Consider the following 21,898-nt stretch of genomic DNA (forward strand, 5'->3'; position numbering starts at 1 on the left):
ATTTATTTAATTTTTTATTTTAAATTGCCTATTTTTTTTTTTTTATTTATTATATTTTTTTATATTTATTTAATTTTTTTTATTTTTTTAAATATGTCATTTTAGAGGCAAGCTTTATTTTGTATTGTCATAATATTCAGAGAAACAAAACAAATTTAAATGCAAATAAGTTATTTTTTTTATTTAATTTTTTATTTATTTAATTTTTTATTTTAAATTGCCTATTTTTTTTTTTATTTATTATATTTTTTTATATTTATTTAATTTTTTTTATTTTTTTAAATATGTCATTTTAGAGGCAAGCTTTATTTTGTATTGTCATAATATTCAGAGAAACAAAACAAATTTAAATGCAAATAAGTTGTCATTTTAGAAAACCAGGATGGGGGGGAAAAAAGAAAGGTCCGGCCACCCCGGCGGCCACCCCCATGGCTGGGGGACAATTTTGCCAAATGCGGCTCTGTGGTGTGGAACATTAGTTCAGCTTAACCACCGACACGTTTCACTGCCGCACACAACAACTGCAGAGCCCCAATGTGGCCAGTGGGGTGGCCACTCTCCGGCCACCCCACTATATAATACACTATACATTGCATGCTAGTTTTTGTTGACCTTGTCTTCCTGGTTGCGGTAGTAGTAGAAGAACTTCCCGAGCAAGCAGCACCACACCAGCTTGGAATGTCCGTGTTTGACCTGAGGCAGGAAAACAAAACATAAGAATAGGCTGGCTGATCTTTTATTAGCATTTATTATTAGCCTATTTATTATAAGGCTTTACATTAGCGTTATGTTGGACTCACACCAAAGGCTAAAGTCATTAAATAAGCTTCTTGACAGATTCGTCGGTCAGGGGTACGTTTGATTTGTGCATCAGAGCAGCAGGTCTGTGGTGGATGTCTTTAGCATGACGCCAGCTGATGTCCTGGTTTAGATTGTGACTGATCCTGACCCGTGACTTTCAATAAGGTCGTGATTCCTGACCTTGACAGGTTTTCTATGTCCTATGTGTCTCATTTTCTTTTATTACGTCCACTATATAAGCTAATAGGAGTGTAAAGGTGACTATAGGGGTGTTATTTTATGTCTAGAGGGCTCTAATAATGTTAAAAAGTGCATTTAGGAAGTCTTAAACCAGTTTTCTATGTCCTATGTGTCTTATTCTCTTTAATTGTGTCCACTAGATTTAGAAATAGGAATGTAAAGGTGACTATAGGGGTGTTATTTCATGTCTAGAGGGCTCTAATAACTTTAAAAAAAGTATATTTAGAGGGGGTAAACCGGTTTTCTATGTCCTATGTGTCTCACTTTTTTTTATTATGTCTACAATATTGGGTAATAGAAATGTAAAGGTGACTATAGGGGTGTTATTTTATGTCTAGAGGGCTCTAGTAATGTTAAAAAGTGTATTTAGGAAGTTTTAAATGGGTTTTCTATGTCCTATGTGTCTCATTTTCTTTTATTACGTCCACTATATTAGCTAATAGGAGTATAAAGGTGACTATAGGGGTGTTATTTCATGTCTAGAGGGCTCTAATAATGTTAAAAAGTATATTTAGAGGGGGTAAACCGGTTTTCTATGTCCTATGTGTCTCACTTTCTTTTATTATGTCTACAATATTGGGTAATAGGAATGTAAAGGTGACTATAGGGGTGTTATTCCATGTCTAGAGGGCTCTAATAATGTTAAAAAGCGTATTTAGAAGGCGGTAAACCAGTTTTCTATGTCCTATGTGTCTCATTTTCTTTTATTACGTCCACTATATTAGCTAATAGGAGTGTAAAGGTGACTATAGGGGTGTTATTTCATGTCTAGAGGGCTCTAGTAATGTTAAAAAGTGTATTTAGGAAGTCTTAAACAGCTTTTCTATGTCCTATGTGTCTTATTTTATTTAATTATGTCTACTAGATTGAAAAATACAAGGGTAAAGGTGACTATAGGGGTGTTATTTCATGTCTAGAGGGCTCTAATAATGTTAAAAAGCGTATTTAGAAGGCGGTAAACCAGTTTTCTATGTCTTATGTGTCTTATTTTCTTTAATTGTGTCCACTTAATTGAGAAATAGGAATGTAAAGGTGACTATAGGGGTGTTATTTCATGTCTAGAGGGCTCTAATAATGTTAAAAAGTATATTTAGATGGGGTAAACCGGTTTTCTATGTCCTATGTGTCTCACTTTCTTTTATTATGTCTACAATATTGGGTAATGGAAATGTAAAGGTGACTATAGGGGTGTTATTTTATGTCTAGAGGGCTCTAGTAATGTTAAAAAGTGTATTTAGGAAGTTTTAAATGGGTTTTCTATGTCCTATGTGTCTCATTTTCTTTTATTACGTCCACTATATTAGCTAATAGGAATGTAAAGGTGACTATAGGGGTGTTATTTCATGTCTAGATGGCTCTAGTAATGTTAAAAAGTGTATTTAGGAAGTCTTAAACAGGTTTTCTATGTCCTATGTGTCTCATTTTCTTTTATTACGTCCACTATATTAGCTAATAGGAATGTAAAGGTGACTATAGGGGTGTTATTTTATGTCTAGAGGGCTCTAGTAATGTTAAAAAGTGTATTTAGGAAGTCTTAAACAGGTTTACTATGTCCTATGTGTCTCATTTTCTTTTATTACGTCCACTATATTAGCTAATAGGAGTGTAAAGGTGACTATAGGGGTGTTATTTCATGTCTAGAGGGCTCTAATAATGTTAAAAAGTATATTTAGAAGGCGGTAAACAGGTTTTCTATGTCCTATGTGTCTTATTCTCTTTAATTGTGTCCACTAGATTGAGAAATATGAATGTAAAGGTAACTATAGGGGTGTTATTTCATGTCTAGAGGGCTCTAATAACATTAAAAAGTATATTTAGAGGGAGTAAACCGGTTTTCTATGTCCTATGTGTCTCACTTTCTTTTATTATGTCTACAATATTGGGTAATAGGAATGTAATGGCAACTATAGGGGTGTTATTCCATGTCTAGAGGGCTCTAATAATGTTAAAAAGCGTATTTAGAAGGCGGTAAACAGGTTTTCTATGTCCTATGTGTCTCATTTTCTTTTATTACGTCCACTATATTAGCTAATAGGAATGTAAAGGTGACTATAGGGGTGTTATTTCATGTCTAGAGGGCTCTAGTAATGTTAAAAAGTGTATTTAGGAAGTCTTAAACAGGTTTTCTATGTCCTATGTGTCTTATTTTAATTAATTATGTCTACTAGATTGAAAAATACAAGGGTAAAGGTGACTATAGGGGTGTTATTTCATGTCTAGAGGGCTCTAATAATGTTAAAAAGCGTATTTAGAAGGCGGTAAACCAGTTTTCTATGTCCTATGTGTCTTATTCTCTTTAATTGTGTCCACTAGATTGAGAAATAGGAATGTAAAGGTGACTATAGGGGTGTTATTTCATGTCTAGAGGGCTCTAATAACTTTAAAAAAAGTATATTTAGAGGGGGTAAACCGGTTTTCTATGTCCTATGTGTCTCACTTTCTTTTATTATGTCTACAATATTGGGTAATAGGAATGTAAAGGTGACTATAGGGGTGTTATTTTATGTCTAGAGGGCTCTAGTAATGTTAAAAAGTGTATTTGGGAAGTCTTAAACAGGTTTTCTATGTCCTATGTGTCTTATTTTCTTTAATTATGTCCACTATATTAGGTAATAGGAGTGTAAAGGGGACTATAGGGGTGTTATTTCATGTCTAGAGGGCTCTAATAATGTTACAAAGTGTATTTAGAAGGTTTTAAACAGGTTTTCTATGTCCTATGTGTCTTATTTTCTTTAATTGTGTCCATTAGATTGAGAAATAGGAATGTAAAGGTGACTATAGGGGTGTTATTTCATGTATAGAGGGCTTTAATCATGTTAAAAAGTATATTTAGAAGGCGGTAAACAGGTTTTCTATGTCCTATGTGTCTTATTTTCTTTAATTGTGTCCACTTAATTGAGAAATACAAAGGTAAAGGTGACTATAGGGGTGTTATTTCATGTCTAGAGGGCTCTAATAATGTTAAAAAGTATATTTAGAAGGCGATAAACCGGTTTTCTATGTCCTATGTGTCTAATTTTCTTTTATTATGTCTGCAATATTGGTTAATAAGAGTGTAAAGATGACTATAGGGGTGTTATTTCATGTCTAGAGGGCTCTAATAATGTTAAAAAGCGTATTTAGAAGGTGGTAAATCAGTTTTCTATGTCCTATGTGTCTTATTCTCTTTAATTGTGTCCACTAGTTTAAGAAATATGAATGTAAAGGTAACTATAGGGGTGTTATTTCATGTCTAGAGGGCTCTAATAACATTAAAAAAGTATATTTAGAGGGGGTAAACCAGTTTTCTATGTCCTATGTGTCTCACTTTCTTTTATTATGTCTACAATATTGGGTAATAGGAATGTAAAGGTGACTATAGGGGTGTTATTTTATGTCTAGAGGGCTCTAGTAATGTTAAAAAGTGTATTTAGGAAGTCTTAAACAGGTTTTCTATGTCCTATGTGTCTCATTTTCTTTTATTATGTCCACTATATTAGGTAATAGGGGTGTAAAGGTGACTATAGGGGTGTTATTTCATGTCTAGAGGGCTCTAATCATGTTAAAAAGTATATTTAGAAGGCGGTAAACAGGTTTTCTATGTCCTATGTGTCTTATTTTCTTTAATTGTGTCCACTAAATTGAGAAATACGAATGTAAAGGTAACTATAGGGGTGTTATTTCATGTCTAGAGGGCTCTAATAATGTTAAAAAGTATATTTAGAAGGGGGTAAACGGGTTTTCTATGTCCTATGTGTCTCACTTTCTTTTATTATGTCTACAATATTGGGTAATAGGAGTGTAACGGTGACTATAGGGGTGTTATTTCCTGTCTAGAGGGCTCTAATAATGTTAAAAAGCGTATTTAGAAGGCGGTAAACCAGTTTTCTATGTCCTATGTGTCTTATTTTCTTTAATTGTGTCCACTAAATTGAGAAATACGAATGTAAAGGTGACTATAGGGGTGTTATTTCATATCTAGAGGGCTCTAATAATGTTAAAAAGCGTATTTAGAAGGCGGTAAACCGTTTTTCTATGTCCTATGTGTCTTATTTTCTTTAATTGTGTCCACTAGATTGCGAAATAGGAATGTAAAGGTAACCATAGGGGTGTTATTTCATGTCTATGGGGCTCTAGTAATGTTACAGGGTCATGATTCCTGACCTTGGTGAGCCAGCCTCTGACAGTCGGCTTGGCGGACGTCAGTTCCAGGCTAACCGGGCTGCTGGCCTGCACTTTCAGGATGTTCTGCAAAACCCGGATCCACTCCTCCAGGATGTTGGGCGAATCCGCCGTCAGGTAGAAGGTCTTGTTCTCCGTGATCAGCTGCTCGGAGACGAAACGGGACGAGGATGTGACGGGAAAAACGCTCATCCCATCCATTCAGTGAACTTACTTGGAAAGTATGCGCTCCTTCGCCCCGAACGATACGACAAGAGGAGTTGAGTTCGATCTGACCTTGAGGCTTCCTGATTACGTCGCTCTGTCGGCATAACACACACACACACACACACACAGTTGGAAAGAGTCTTGCTGTGTTTTATGTGGACCTCAGAGTCCAGAGTTCTCAAATGGTCTCAACTTGGCACCCACATTTTCTATTTTCCACTTTTATTCTATTATGAATTTTTATTTTCTTAATTTTTCTTCTTAATTTTAATGTTTGGCGTTTTATTTGTTTATGATTTTATATGTCATTTTTATTTCGAAAAATCCTTTATTCATCTGCAAGAAAAAAAAATCACTTTTCCAGCAACTCTGCACTATATCATAATTAACTTATGACGTCATCACTAAATAAAACAACCAAGGCAAGACGGGAAAGATAAGAACAAGGTGAGAAGAAGACAAGAATAAATCAATAAATAAATATGGAATTATGTCATATTTTTAGTGTGATAAATAAATAATAATTATTATAATAATTATTTAATTATAATAATTATTTGTTGTTTATATTTAAGTCACTTTTATTATTTATTTTCCACTTATATCATTTTTTTTTTCATTTACATCATATTTATTAGTTTAACTTTTTTTTGATTGGTAGTTTTTACATATTTATTTCAGTATTTTTTTGTTATTTTTATTGTTTAAATTTGTAGTTAAAATCTTTATTTTTATAATTTTTTCCCACATTTTTATTTTTTTTCCCGTTAAAGCATTTTTATTTGTATTATTTTCATACATTTTTATTCAAGTATTTTAAATAAAAGTATTTATTAATTCTTTATATTGTTATTCTTTTATTCCTGTTTATTATTTTTAAAGATGTATTTGTTAATTTACCTATTTTCTTTGTAATTTTTATTTTTATGTACATATTTATGTGTGTATTATTTTTATGCTTTTAATTCATTATTTTAAAAAAATGTTTGACATTTTTTTATTATGAATTGCTTTTTTTTACTTTTATTTTTGTGTTTTTGTTGAAGTCACTGTTATTTGTGTTTTATTTTTATTAATTTTTTCCTTTAAATAATATTTGTTTGTTATATTTTATCTATGTTATTTTTATTATAAATTCCTCGGTACATTTTTGGTAATTTTTTCCCTATTTTTATACTTTTAAGTTATTTTTATTTTATATATTTAAATCATATTTTATTTAAAAAATTTTTTGCACTATTTTTTTATTCAGATGGATCAACAACCCACTTCTGGGTCTCGGCCCACCAGTTGAGAAGCCCCGCAGGTGGCGGACTCACGGGAGACTTGTAGTAGAGGATCTCTCCGTTCCTCAGGATGAACCAGCGACGCTTCCACGCCTTCACCTGACTGCCCATCTTCAGCAGGTAGCCCGACTTTTCCAGCGTCTCCTGAAGGCAACACGGCTTCAAGTGTCGGCACAATGCGGTTCTGGATAACGAAATTCCACTCACAGGCCCGGTGGTGCTTTCACAGGAGTACGAGGAAGTCCGCTGGACTTTGTGTTCCGGTTCCGAGTAGTCGCTGTCCACGGAGTAGGCATCGGGCGGAATGGCGTAGTCGCTCTCGGAGCTCATGGAGGACACGGACACACCTGGAAGATAACCGCTAGCTCGTCATTGAAGCGAGAAAAAAAAAAAACATCAAAACTATTACTTCTCTTGACGGCACGGGGGCTCCCGGGAACGCCGCTCTTCTTCTCCGGACCCAGCACGGAGGTCCGTAAACTGGCCAGGGAGCCGCTGTCATCCTCGGAACCCGAGTCGTCGTCCCGCAGTGGGACCGTGCTGATCTGGGTGGCTTTCTAAAGACGCCACGCGAGTACCGTTAAAAGACCGGCCACCCCGAAGGCACCCTGGGAAACGACGGCCTCGCTCACCCCTTTCAGTGTGGTGTACACGGGAACCTTGATGTTCTTGTAAATCAACTGCGCGAACGCCCCCGTCGCCGCCGGGTACTGGGGCGGGGCGGATCCTGCAACATGTTGAAAAATGAAGGGAATGATTAAAAAAAGTCATTTTTCATTTTTAAGCGCCAAACTTGTTAAGCTGGGACAAAGTAAAAGCATGTCCGGCCACCCCAGCGGCCACCCCCACGGCTGGGGGACAATTTTGACAAATTAAAAACATTAACAACAACAAACTAAAACATTAGTTCAGCTTAACCGCGAGCGGTGACCGTGGCCACCCCGGTCACTCTCCGGCCACCCCACCAGCTATCGATACAATGCAGCATTAAAAGAAATCTGAATGTTAGCATGCTAGTTTTTGTTGACCTTGTCTTCCTGGTTGCGGTAGTAGTAGAAGAACTTCTGAGAAAACTTGTTAAGCTGGGACAAAGTAAAATCATGTCCGGCCACCCCTGCGGCCACCCCCACGGCTGGGGGACAATTTTGACAAATTAAAAACATTAACAACAACAAACTAAAACATTAGTTCAGCTTAACCGCGAGCGGTGGCCGTGGCCACCCCGGTCACTCTCCGGCCACCCCACTGGGATCTATCTATACAATGCAGCATATAAAGAAATCTGAATGTTAGCATGCGAGTTTTTGTTGACCTTGTCTTCCTGGTTGGGGTAGTAGTAGAAGAACTTCCGAGGAAACTTGTTAAGCTGGGACAAAGTAAAACCATGTCCGGCCACCCCAGCGGCCACCCCCACGGCTGGGGACAATTTTGACAAATTCAAAACATTAACAACAACAAACTAAAACATTAGTTCAGCTTAACCGCGAGCGGTGGCCTTGGCCACCCGGGTCACTTTCCGGCCACCCCACCAGCTATCGATACAATGCAGCATTAAAAGAAATCTGAATGTTAGCATGCTAGTTTTTGTTGACCTTGTCTTCCTGGTTGCGGTAGTAGTAGAAGAACTTCTGAGAAATCTCGTTAAGCTGGGACAAAGTAAAATCATGTCTGGCCACCCCAGCGGCCACCCCCACGGCTGGGGTCCAATTTTGACAAATGCGGCTTTGTGGTGTGGAACAGTAGTTCTGCTTAACCACCGACGCGTTTCACTGCCGCACACAACAGTGGCCGTGGCCACCCCGATCACTTTCCGGCCACCCCACCGGCTATCGATACAATACAGCATTAAAAGAAATCTGAACGTTAGCATGCTAGTTTTTGTTGACCTTGTCTTCCTGGTTGCGGTAGTAGTAGAAGAATGTCAGAGGAAACTTGTTAAGCTGGGACAAAGTAAAATCATGTCCGGCCACCCCAGCGGCCACCCCCATGGCTGGGGGACAATTTTGACAAATTAAAAACATTAACAACAACAAACTAAAACATTAGTTCAGCTTAACCGCGAGCGGTGGCCGTGGCCACCCCGGTCACTCTCCGGCCACCCCACTGGGATCTATCTATACAATGCAGCATATAAAGAAATCTGAATGTTAGCATGTGAGTTTTTGTTGACCTTGTCTTCCTGGTTGGGGTAGTAGTAGAAGAACTTCCGAGGAAACTTGTTAAGCTGGGACAAAGTAAAACCATGTCCGGCCACCCCAGCGGCCACCCCCACGGCTGGGGGACAATTTTGACAAATTAAAAACATTAACAACAACAAACTAAAACATTAGTTCAGCTTAACCGCGAGCGGTGGCCGTGGCCACCCCGGTCACTTTCCGGCCACCCCACCGGCTATCGATACAATGCAGCATTAAAAGAAATCTGAATGTTAGCATGCTAGTTTTTGTTGACCTTGTCTTCCTGGTTGCGGTAGTAGTAGAAGAACTTCCGAGAAAACTTGTTAAGCTGGGACAAAGTAAAATCATGTCCGGCCACCCCAGCGGCCACCCCCACGGCTGGGGGACAATTTTGACAAATTAAAAACATTAACAACAACAAACTAAAACATTAGTTCAGCTTAACCACGAGCGGTGACCGTGGCGACCCCGGTCACTCTCCGGCCACCCCACCGGCTATCGATACAATGCAGCATTAAAAGAAATCTGAATGTTAGCATGCTAGTTTTTGTTGACCTTGTCTTCCTGGTTGCGGTAGTAGTAGAAGAACTTCTGAGAAAACTTGTTAAGCTGGGAAAAAGTAAAATCATGTCCGGCCACCCCAGCGGCCACCCCCACGGCTGGGGGACAATTTTGACAAATTAAAAACATTAACAACAACAAACTAAAACATTAGTTCAGCTTAACCGCGAGCGGTGACCATGGCCACCCCGGTCACTCTCCGGCCACCCCACCGGCTATCGATACAATGCAGCATTAAAAGAAATCTGAATGTTAGCATGCTAGTTTTTGTTGACCTTGAACTTGTTAAGCTGGGACAAAGTAAAATCATGTCCGGCCACCCCAGTGGCCACCCCCATGGTTGGGGTTCAATTTTGACAAATGCGGCTCTGTGGTGTGGAACAGTAGTTCAGCTTAACCACCGACGCGTTTCACTGCCGCACACAACAGTGGCCCTGGCCACCCCAATCACTTTCCGGCCACCCCACCGGCTATCGATACAATGCAGCATAAAAAGAAATCTGAATGTTAGCATGTATCCAGCTTCTATATTCCGGAGATGACCCGACACCCACGCAGGTGTGCCGGGTCCCCGGCCGTGGGGCGCAACATAAAAGGCTGCAATGACAGATCCCAAAGCGACCACCCCTGCTGCAGCCTGAGTGGCCGCTGAGTGACATGTGACCCGATGCTCTGCACACGCTCACCTCGAACAGGGCCCCTGCTTCCTGGGGAGGCCTCTGATACTCTCATTCCGGACTTGGCCACCGCGTAGATCCGACTCTCCTGCAGAAAAAAGGAAAATAATGCTAAAAATAAATAGCCATACTTCAGGAAAACATATGAGTCGCCATAGCAACCAAAGAATAGAACCAACATGATCACTTTATCCCTGGCTACTCCATCTCGAGGTGTCGCATACGTTATGTCCACGTCCGAGTTTTACGCGCATCATTTTAAAAAGCTCAATTCCCATTAGAGGAACTAAAATGAAAGTGAAAGTATACAAAACTGGTGAGACCAGCCATGTTGTTTGGTCTGGAGACATTACCACTGAAAAAAAGACAGTAAAAAAATTACAGTAACTTTATTCCTATAATATTTGAATATTTCCCCAAACTACATTTCCAAAAATTAAAACTTTCTTTGTAATGTGTTTTATATTTTATATTTTATTTTTTATATTATATATTTTTATATTTTTTATATTTTTTATATTTTTTATATATTTTATATTTTTTATATTTCTTATATTTTTTATATTTCTTATATTTTTATATATTTATATTTTTTATATTATTTATATTTTTTATATTTTTTATATTTTTTATATATATTTTTTTACCACTTACTATTACAAAAATGTTATTTTATTTTTATTCATATTATGATGTTATTCTCGAAAACAATGACTATTTATTCTTAGATTACAAACTTTATCCAGCCAACATTTTTTCTATAATATTTCATCATATCATATTTTTTCATAATATTCACATTTTTTTGTAAAATTGTGACTTTTTGGAACTTACAATACAACTATTTTTCTGTAATATTTTGACTTTATTCTCATAAAATTAAGTTTTTTTAATTATAACTTTATTCCTATATTTGAATTTTGAACATTGTTAATATTTTGAAAAATTACAACTTTCTTTGTTATGTTTTATATTGTTTATTTTTTTACCACTTACTACTACAAAAATGTTATTTTATTTTTAATATTTTGACTTTATTCCCATTATATTTGAACCAAACCTTCTATGATTTATTTGTTTTTTTCCCCCATAACATTATGTTTCAACTTTAAGCTGCTAAAATGAGAATTGGAAGTAGCAGAGATGAGGATGCTGAGGTTCACATTGAGAGTGACCAGGATGGATAGGATCAGGAACGAGACAGATGCGGATGGAGGAGATTGATTTGCAATTTGATCATTTCGGACGCCGAACCGCCACCAATCCGCTTGTCCATCCCCGACCCAGAGATGGCACACCACCCTTTTCCGGGTCAGAACCACGGACTCGGACTTGGAAGTGCCGATTCTCATCCTGGTCGCTTCACACTCGGCTGCGAACCGATCCAGTGAGAGTGAATATCACAGAAGGACCACATCGTCTGGAACCCTTCAAAATAATCAAATAAGCTAAATTGGCGGCAAAGGGCGGCTCCGGCGGGGTCCAAACCTTCCTCGGAAAAAGTCTGCCATGTTACCGGGAATGCAGACCGTATAAATTACAGGAGATGGTTTTAGACAAGGAACAATATTTGGTAACTTTCTGGGGGTTCCATGTGGACCCCTCACAAAATGGAACACTATTATCCAAGAGGAGACTGAGGGCAGGGATTCAATGGGGCACTACAGCAAAGTGGAGAATGTGGAGCATTGATTCGTACCCAGGAAGGAAAACGATGCAAGGGAGGCGTTGGTGGTTTCATGACTTCTCCATCCAGCTGCTCCGGTTTTTCTGACAGTCCCAAAAGGTGTCGCCCCTCCCCGGTAGGGTACCCCGATCCTGAACCTTCCACGACCCCGTCCATGCCGTCAAGGAGTGCGTCATCGATGTCTGTTTCCGCAACCGTTTGGGAGAAGACCGGGGTCGGGGTGCATGTACTCTTCAGGGTGGAAGACGCAGACCCGGGTGTTGTGATGTCGATGCTAACCAGACGCTGGAGTCCGCCCAGGCCGGGCTGGGGTTGACTCGAGTGCTTCTTCATTAGCTGGATGCTGTCCCTAGGGGTCAGCGGGGTCCGGATCTTGGGTAAGGTTGTGCTAGCGCCTGACTGGGGAGACAAAGGGCTGTTGGTGGAGGGAGAGCGTGGCAAGAGCGGGTTTTTCGGAGCGAGTCTGAGCGGGGACTTTGGGGACCCCGGTCCGTGGTGGGATACTTCGTAAGCCATGGAACCGGATGAAGATGAGTCCAGGCACTGTGAGCGGAATTTGCTGTTCAACTCGGCGTTGTCTCTGTCCGAAGGCACTGCCTGACCCTCGGGGCACCCCCGGGACCCTGGTCCACTGGAGCCCTCCGTGTTTGGACCATGAGGAATCATAGACAGTTCCGGGGTCTTCTTCAAGTCTGCGAAGAACATGACAGAGCTTAGTTAAACAAGCTGTTTTTGGTTTTGACTTTTGAGGTCTTGGTTGGTCCATAAGCACCTAGTGGTCTTCGGGTGTCACCTGGCATGGGCGGCGTACCAGGGCAGCTTGGAGGAACCTGAGGGCTTTTGTCCAGCTGGTTGGTGTCCGTTGCAGGAGACTCGCTGGGGTATCCAGAGGAGCCCGGTTTTTCTAAAAGAACTTGAGGGACATCACGATATTTAGGACTATAAGCTTCCGGATCTTAGTCCTGATCTTTGCAGACCTTGTAGTTTTTCCTGCAGCAAAATGATCTGCTCCGTTTGCTTCAGGTTAGCTTCTTTGAGCTTCTGGTTCTCCTGTTCCATCTGTCAAAAATGTCAGATATGATTTAAAAAATTTTCCCACAGGGGGTGCTATAGTCCGTGTTTACCTCTCTAAGCTTCACCGTGACCCAGTCTTTGATCTTGGCTGCCTTTTCCTCAATCATCTTTGCTTCCTGGGTTCGGGCGAAGATCTGGAGTCAGATAAATCGTTATTCCAAACTTTTCGGTATAAATAGTTTTTCGTTTTTGTATTAGGATGGCTCCGCCCACACCTGGTTCTCCAGCTGGATCTCTAATCTCTTTATCGTGGCGTCTTTTTCCTGGACCCGCCCAGTCAGGTCTTGGTACTTCCTGTACAACAAGCTCTCGGATTCGGTGCTTTGTACGTTGGCGGTCTTCAGTTTTTCCTCCATGACTTGTATCTGGAATGTATTCCGGCAAACAATAAAATACGTTAAAATACGTTAAAATACGTTAAAATACGTTAAAATACGTTAAAATACGTTAAAATACGTTAAAATACGTTAAAATACGTTAAAATATGTTAAAATACGTTAAAAAGCCAATACTCCTCTCTAGTAGAGCTTTTATATTCTACATCACTAAAATTTAATACGAGATCAACAGGTCTGGTTGCACTTCCTGTATGGGAAAGTGTGGTCAAGGTTTCGAACTCATCGACGGCGATACATGCATCCATCTTCTTACGCTCATCCAAGGTCGAGTTGCGCTGTGCTACGGGTTCATTGTTGTAAAATTGCTACTTTTTTCTTGTAATATTTTGACTTTATTTTTGGGAAATTACAGCTGTAACACCCCCAATTATTTCAATTATGACTTTATTGTAACAATATTTTGACTTTATTCCCATAATATTATAATCTCATGATTTCTTATGATGGGAAAAAATTGTAAAATTGGTACTTTTATTTTTTTGTGTTTTCAAGTAATATTTTGACTTTATTCTTGTAAAATTACAGTTTTTTAATTATAACTTTGACATTATTTATAATATTTTTTATAATTTATTTATATATCTATATTAATTATATTAATTAATTATAATTATATTAATTTATATTTTTAGAAATTAATTATAATATTCCTATAATATTTTAACTTTCCCCAAACTACATTTCCAAAAAATTACAACTTTCTTTGTTATATGTTTTATATGTTTATGTTTATATGTTTTTTTTTTACCACTTACTACTACAAAAATGTTTTTATTCATATTATGATGTTATTCACAAAACAATGACTATTTCTTCTTAGATTACAAACTTTATCCATCCAACATTTTTTCTATAATATTTCATCATATCATATTTTTTCATAATATTCTGATTTTCTTTTGTAAAATTGTGACTTTTGGAACTTACAATACAATTTTTCTGTAATATTTTGACTTTATATTTATATATATTTTTATATATATATTTTTGACTTTAGCTGTATTTTTTTGTGCTATTCTTTTTTTATTTTTTTATTTCAATTATGAATTTATTGTGACAATATTTTGAATTTATTTCCATAATATTATACTCTCATGATTCCTTATGATGGGAAAAAAATTGTAAAATTGGTACTTTTTTTGTTACTAGTGTTTCCACGTAATATTTTGACTTTATTCTCCTAAAATTACTGTTTGTTAATTATAACTTTTTAAAAATAATTATAATATATTATAATAATATATAGTTTTTATAATTCATATATTTATATTAATTAATTATATTATATGAATTTATATATTGATAAATTACTTATAATATTGCTATAATATTTGAACTTTCCCCTACATTTCCAAAAATTACAAATTTCTTTGTTATATGTTTTATATGTTTTATATTGTTTATTTTTTTTACCACTTACTACTACAAATAATATAATAATATAATAACTATTTTTCTGTAATATTTTGACTTTATTTTTTTGGAAAATTACAGCTGTATTTTTTTATTTGTGCTATTGTTTTTCAATTTTTTCATTCCAATTATGACTTTATTGTAACAATATTTTGACTTTATTCCCATAATATTATACTCTCATAATTCCTTATTATAGGAAAAAATTGTAAAATTGGTACTTTTATTTTTTTGTTACTAGTGTTTTCACGTAATATTTTGACTTTATTCTCGTAAAATTACAGTTTTTTAATTATAACTTTGACATTATTTATAATATTTTGTATAATTTATATATCTATATTAATTATATTAATTAATTATATTATATTAATTTATATTTTTAGAAATTAATTATAATATTCCTATAATATTTGAACTTTCCCCAAACTACATTTCCAAATATGACAACTTTCTTTGTCTACTACAAAAATTGTATTTTATTTTTATTCATATTATGATGTTATTACAAACTTTATCCATCCAACATTTCTTCTATAATGTTTCATCATATCATCATATTTTTTCATAATATTCTGATTTTTATTTCATAAAATTGTGACTTTTTGGAACTTTGGAACAATGCAATTATTTTTTTTATATTTTGACTTTATTCTCATAAATTATCTTTTATTATTTTATTATATATTATTAATATAATATTTTTTTTTACATATTATTAATATAATATACTTTTATTATAACTTTATTCCTATAATATTTGAACTTTGAACATTGCAAATATTTCCCCAAACGACATTTCCAAAAATTTCTTTGTTATATGTTTGATATTGTTTATTTTTTGTACCACTTACTACAGCAAAAATGTTATTTTATTTTTATTCATATTATGTTGTTATTGTCGAAAATGATGAGTATTTCTTCTTATCCATCCAAGATTTCTTCTATAATATTTCATCACATCATCATATTTTTTCTGATTATTTTTTGTAAAATTACAATACAACTATTTTTCTGTAATATTTTGACTTTATTCCCATTATATTTGAACCAAAGCTTATTTTCCAAATATGATTTATTTGTTGTTTGTTTTTCATAATATTATGTTTCAATGGTAAGCTACTAAAATGTGACTTTTCCTCGTAATATTATGATGTTATTGTTGAAAACCGGGACTTTTTCTTGTTTTGTTTTGTTTCTGTTAATACTTTGACTTTATTCTTTGAAAAAGAATATTTCCAGTGTACCCCTAAATTAAATTTTTAGGTGCCACCTTTTCTTACCTGCTTCTCTGCACTGTCGGCGCGCCGGTCGGCGTCGCTCACCCGCTGCTCCAGCTCCTGCATCTGAGTGGACAAAGTGACAAAGCAGCAGGTTACCATGGTTTTTCACGTGGCGTCTACACTCCTGTCAGGGTAAATGAACACCAGCCCCCCCCCCCCCCCACCCCCCCACCCCTCCACTGGGAAGTGCGTGGGAAAGTTTAACAGACGTGAAAATGTCCTAATTAAAAATGAATCACACGTTTGACCAGCGAGTCAAATAAGAGAATGTTAAACATGCATAGTTTGCCAGTTTGGTGAAACCGGAGAAACTATATAGATATTTTTATATATTATATTTATATATAATATATATTTTATAAAATATTATAAAATAATATTATTATAATAATATAATTTATAGTCCAGTGTATGCTATTGGCTTTATATTATATTATATTACCCTACTATGAAACATACAAATTAAAATAACAAAATAAATTAAAATTATAAAATAAAAATAAAATTAAATAAAAAATGCAGCCCTACTATAAAACATACAAATACAAATTAAAAAATAATAATAAATCATAAAAAATTTAAATATTATTTTAATACAATTTTATAAAATATATAGATGTTTTATATAATATATTTATATGTAATATATATTCTATAAAATAATATTATTATAATAATATAATTACTGGGGGGTATGCTGGAGCCTATCCCAGCTGTCTTTGGTACACCCTTGACTGGCCCTACTATAAAACATACAAATATAAATAAAAAATAAATAAATAAATAATAAAAATAAAATAATATTTTAATAAAATTTTATAAAAAATATAGTTTTTTATATAATATATTTATATATAATATATATTTTATAAAATAATATAAAATAATATTATTATAATAATATAATTTATAGTCCAGTGTATGCTATTGCGTTACATTAAATAACTTGCCTTTCCAGTTTAAATGTTTTTTTTCACATAATAATAACAATAATAATAAAAAACATTCATTCATTCATTCATTTTCTACCGCTTTTCCTCACGAGGGTCGCGGGGCCCTCTCCCAGCTGACTGGTGACCAACCAATCACAGGGCACATATAGACAAACAACCATTCACACTCACATTCATACCTATGGACAATTTGGAGTCGCTAATTAACCTAGCATGTTTTTGGCATGTGGGAGGAAACATGCAAACTCCACACAGAGATGGCCGAGGGTGGAATTGAACTTGGGTCTCCTCACTGTGAGGTCTGCGCGCTAACCACTCGAACACCGTGCCGCCCTGCTATAAAACATGAAAATTAAAATAAAAAATAAATTAAAATTATAAAATAAAATTAAAAAATAATAATAAATAATAAAAATAAAATAATATTATTTTAATAAAATTTTATAAAATATATAGAATTTTTATATAATATATTTATATATAATATACATTTTGTAAAATAATATTATTATAACAATATAATTTATAGTACAGTATATGCTATTGCATTACATTAAATAACTTGCCTTTCCAGTTTAAATGTTTTTTTCACATAATAATAACAATAATAATTTAAAAAAACACTTGTATAGTAATTTAAAAAAAATTAAAATAATAATAAATAGCAATAAAAACATTTTAAACATGCCATTTTATAGTTGAATACGTTGCTTTTCAAGTTGAAAACTTTAAATTATTGTTATTTATTCTAAATTATTATTAAAATTACTGTTTACGCTGTACATTGTTCATATTTGATGTCATCTATTTATTCTCCACATTATTATTTATTATCTATTATTACACAGGAGCCAGGCAAGGACATTTCGTTGGCAATTTCACGGAGTCCCAACACAGTCCAAGGTAAGAGCTGTGGGTGGATGTTTCCATTTCAGTAGCTTCCTTAAACGCACCCTGGACACTAAAAACCTCCTCAGGTCCTCACAAGGCAAACAGAGTGAAGATTTCTCCCTGTGAGGTAAACGCCGTGTCACAGGCAAGTCCGCTTTTTCTCCCGAGAGATTTTTTTTTTTTTTTCCACACCAAAGTGGGTCAATGTGTAAAACACTCCTAACTTGGCAAGTCAGAGCAGATGAAGAGCATGAAAGCAGGACTTTCCGAAAAGCAATAAACATGACGGAATGGTAGGCACCCCCCCCCGCCCACCCCCACTCCCACTTGGAGCCAACAGGAGTGGGGTTCTTCTCCTTTCATACGGGTCACGGCACTTCCTGTGTGGACGCGTTTGTAAACATTGCGATGCTACAGTGGGGGCCGTTTACGTCCACGCCTCTCGGTCCGGCTGACTGACGTCAACGTTCATCTCATAATTCATTCATTCATTCAAAATTAATCCAAAATTAATCCAAAATTAATCCAAAATTAATCCAAAATTAATCCAAAATTAATCCAAAATTAATCCAAAATTAATCCAAAATTAATCAAAAATTAATCAAAAATTAATCAGAAATTAATCAAAAATTAATCAAAAATTAATCAAAAATTAATCAAAAATTAATCAAAAATTAATCAAAAATTAATTTAAGCCAATCCAAAATTAATCCACAATTAATCCAACATTAATCCAAAATTAATCGACAAATAATCCACAATTAATTCACAATAAATAAAAAATAAATCAAAGCAAAAATAAATCAAAGCAAAAATAAATCAAAACAAAAATAAATTCAAGCAAAAATAAATTCAAGCAAAAATAAAATAAATAAAAAATAAATAAAATTTAAAAAATTGAAAAGTTAGAATCCAGTGTTTTTTCCCCTCTTAATAGCTAGCATTTGTTATCATAAAGTCGCAGTCGTCATTTTTTTTTTCGTTTGCCTCTCATGCATAAAAAAATACAAAACATAAAAGATGTTTTAATACGTTGTAGGGATTGTGTGTTCTGGTTTATAAAAATGTAAAATGATTTATTTATTCAAAAAAAAAAAAAAAAAAAACTAAATAAAAAAAAAATAAAAAAAATAAAAATAAATCAAATAAAAAATACATTAAAATAAATAAATAAATGAATAAATGAATAAATGAATAAATGAATAAATGAATAAATGAATAAATGAATAAATGAATAAATGAATAAATGAATAAATGAATAAATGAATAAATGAAAGCAACAATAAATTAAAGCAAAAATAAAATAAATAAAAAAAAATTAAATATTTCATCATACTTTTACAAGTTAAAATAAAATTGCAATGTTTTTTTCCCGTTAGAATCCAGCGTTTTTTTCCCCCTCTTAATAGCTAGCATTTGTTATCATAAAGTCACAGCCGTCTTTTTCCATAATTGCTGTTGGAGTTTTTCTTTACATTTTTTTCACCTTTTTTTTCTTCTTTTCGACTTTATTCTTGGAATTATTTGACATTATTTAAGTACCTTTGTAACATTTTCTGCAACATAAGCTACAACTTTTTTTGTTCGTTTGCCTCTCATGCATAAACGAAACAAAACATAAAAGATGTTTTAATATGTTGTAGGGATTGTGTGTTCTGGTTTATAAAAATGTAAAATAAATCAAACGATTTATTTATTCAAAAATAAATAAAAAATAAATCAAATAAAAAAAAATAAAAAAAACTAAAAATAAATAAAAAATAAAAATAAATAAAAAATAAAAAATAAAAAATAAAAAATAAAAAATAAAAAATAAAAAATAAAAAATAAAAAATAAAAAATAAAAAATAAAAAATAAAAAATAAAAAATAAAAAATAAAAAATAAAAAACAAAAAACAAAAAACAAAAAATAAAAAATAAAAAATAAAATAAAAAATAAAAAATAAAAAATAAAAAATAAAAAATAAAAAATAAAAAATAAAAAATAAAAAATAAAAAATAAAAAATAAAAAATAAAAAATAAAAAATAAAAAATAAAAAATAAAAAATAAAAAATAAAAAATAAAAAATAAATAAATAAATTTACTTTAAATTTACTATTTATAAAACAAAACAAAAGATAAAAGATGTTTTAATACGTTGTAGGGTTTGTGTGTTCTGGTTTATAAAAATTTTAAACAAAACTAAATCAAAAAAATAATCAAAATTAAATTAAATTAAATTAAATTAAATTAAATTAAATTAAATTAAATTAAATTAAATTAAATTAAATTAAATTAAATTAAATTAAATTAAATTAAATTAAACAAATACGGGCCAGACACTGTTGAGGTGTCGACTTCACTGCTAGCGTACCAGTGGAAAACGATTAGCCAACAGTTGGCACCAATGAGGAAAAAACATGGCGTCTCCATGCTAAAGTAATCAAACAGGAACACGGAGAACGCAAAGACGTGCAAATCTTTCAGTCTAACCCCTATGTGCTTTTTCTTTGGCTTTTTCCCAATAAGGTAGAAGAGTTCCCCTGCCAGTTATGATGCAGCAATAATAAAATAAACCCTTCTTCCTCACCTTCTCGGCCAGCAGTTCCCGGATTCTCCCCGCCTGAAGCCGGAACCGGAGCAGCTGCATCTCCAAAGCGACGCAGCGTTTCTGCCAATCCACACCGGACGCCCCCACGGCTCCGCCTACGCCGCCTCTTCCATCCAACACGTCGGCCATGGCGAGGATTCTCTGATGTCGCCCCCTTTGAGTGGAAGACAGACGAGTCAAACAGAAGGTGATTGTGTAACGCCAGCGCCATCTTTGGTGAGTGTGAGTGACAGGAAGAAAAGTTGTTTGGCAACATACGTAAGTCGCACTGGAGTATAAGTCACACAAGACCAAAAATGCATCATTAGGTAGCAAAAAACATACGTAAGTCGCACTGGAGTATAAGTCGCCCAAGGACAAAAATACATCATTAGGTAGAAAAAAACATACATAAGTCGCACTGGAGTATAAGTCGCACAAGGACAAAAATACATCATTAGGTAGAAAAAAACATACATAAGTCGCACTGGAGTATAAGTCACACAAGACCAAAAATGCATCATTAGGTAGCAAAAACATACATAAGTCGCTCCGGAGTATAAGTCTCACAAGGACAAAAATGCATCATTAAGTAGAAAAAAAATATGCATAAGTCGCACTGGAGTATAAGTCGCACAAGCCCAATAATACATCATTAGGTAGAAAAAAAACATACATAAGTCGCACCGGAGTGTAAGTCGCACAAGGCCAAAAATATATCATTAGGTAGAAAAAAAACATACATAAGTCGCTGCGGAGTATAAGTCGCACAAGGCCAAAAATGCATAATTAGGTAGAAAAAAACATACATAAGTCGCACTGGAGTATAAGTCACACAAGGCCAAAAATACATCATTCGGTAGAAAAAAAACATACGTAAGTCGCTCCAGAGTATAAGTCGCACAAGGCCATGAATACATTATTAGGTAGAAAAAAAACATACATAAGTCGCTCTGGAGTATAAATCGCACAAGGCCAAAAATACATTATTAGGTAGAAAAAAACATACATAAGTCGCACTGGAGTATAAGTCGCACAAGGCCAAAAATGCATCATTAGGTAAAAAAACATACATAAGTCGCACTGGAGTATACGTAAGTCACACGAGGCCAAAAATACATAATTTGCTAGAAAAAAAACATACATAAGTCACTGCGGAGTGTAAGTCGCACAAGGCCATAAATACATTATTAGGTAGAAAAAAACATACATAAGTCGCACTGGAGTATAAGTCGCACAAGGCCAAAAATGCATCATTAGGTAAAAAAACATACATAAGTCGCACTGGAGTATACGTAAGTCACACAAGGCCAAAAATACATCATTTGGTAGAAAAAAAACATACATAAGTCACTGCGGAGTGTAAGTCGCACAAGGCCATAAATACATTATTAGGTAGAAAAAAACATACATAAGTCGCACTGGAGTATAAGTCGCACAAGGCCAAAAATGCATCATTAGGTAAAAAAACATACATAAGTCGCACTGGAGTATACGTAAGTCACACAAGTCCAAAA

General features: G+C 34.4%; 1 protein-coding gene across 2 annotated transcripts in view; it reads right to left on the reverse strand.

Annotated features, from left to right (window-relative positions):
• Positions 1-20,552, reverse strand: part of plekhh1 (pleckstrin homology domain containing, family H (with MyTH4 domain) member 1) — a 34,240-nt gene extending 13,688 nt beyond the window's left edge. Inside the window, exons 1-15 of one of the 2 annotated variants that reach the window (XM_078798986.1) lie at positions 20,382-20,552; positions 15,966-16,028; positions 13,087-13,236; positions 12,922-13,005; positions 12,775-12,856; positions 12,570-12,710; positions 11,810-12,489; positions 10,120-10,198; positions 7,328-7,422; positions 7,105-7,252; positions 6,903-7,042; positions 6,729-6,839; positions 5,417-5,503; positions 5,185-5,346; positions 613-693 (exon numbers count right to left, since the gene is read on the reverse strand). In XM_078798986.1, the coding sequence (XP_078655112.1) occupies positions 613-693; positions 5,185-5,346; positions 5,417-5,503; positions 6,729-6,839; positions 6,903-7,042; positions 7,105-7,252; positions 7,328-7,422; positions 10,120-10,198; positions 11,810-12,489; positions 12,570-12,710; positions 12,775-12,856; positions 12,922-13,005; positions 13,087-13,236; positions 15,966-16,028; positions 20,382-20,531 (2,253 nt within the window). In that variant the 5' untranslated portion in view covers positions 20,532-20,552. Of the gene's footprint in view, positions 1-612; positions 694-5,184; positions 5,347-5,416; positions 5,504-6,728; positions 7,043-7,104; positions 7,253-7,327; positions 7,423-10,119; positions 10,199-11,809; positions 12,490-12,569; positions 12,711-12,774; positions 12,857-12,921; positions 13,006-13,086; positions 13,237-15,965; positions 16,029-20,381 lie in introns of both variants that reach the window. The other variant, XM_078798985.1, reaches the window with a different exon arrangement.
• Positions 20,553-21,898: the final 1,346 nt, after the last annotated feature.

This window comes from Doryrhamphus excisus, linkage group LG19 (assembly GCF_037039965.1).
Source record: "Doryrhamphus excisus strain RoL-2023G ecotype Guam linkage group LG19, RoL_Dexc_Guam_v1.1, whole genome shotgun sequence".
NCBI classification, from domain to species: domain Eukaryota; kingdom Metazoa; phylum Chordata; class Actinopteri; order Syngnathiformes; family Syngnathidae; genus Doryrhamphus; species Doryrhamphus excisus.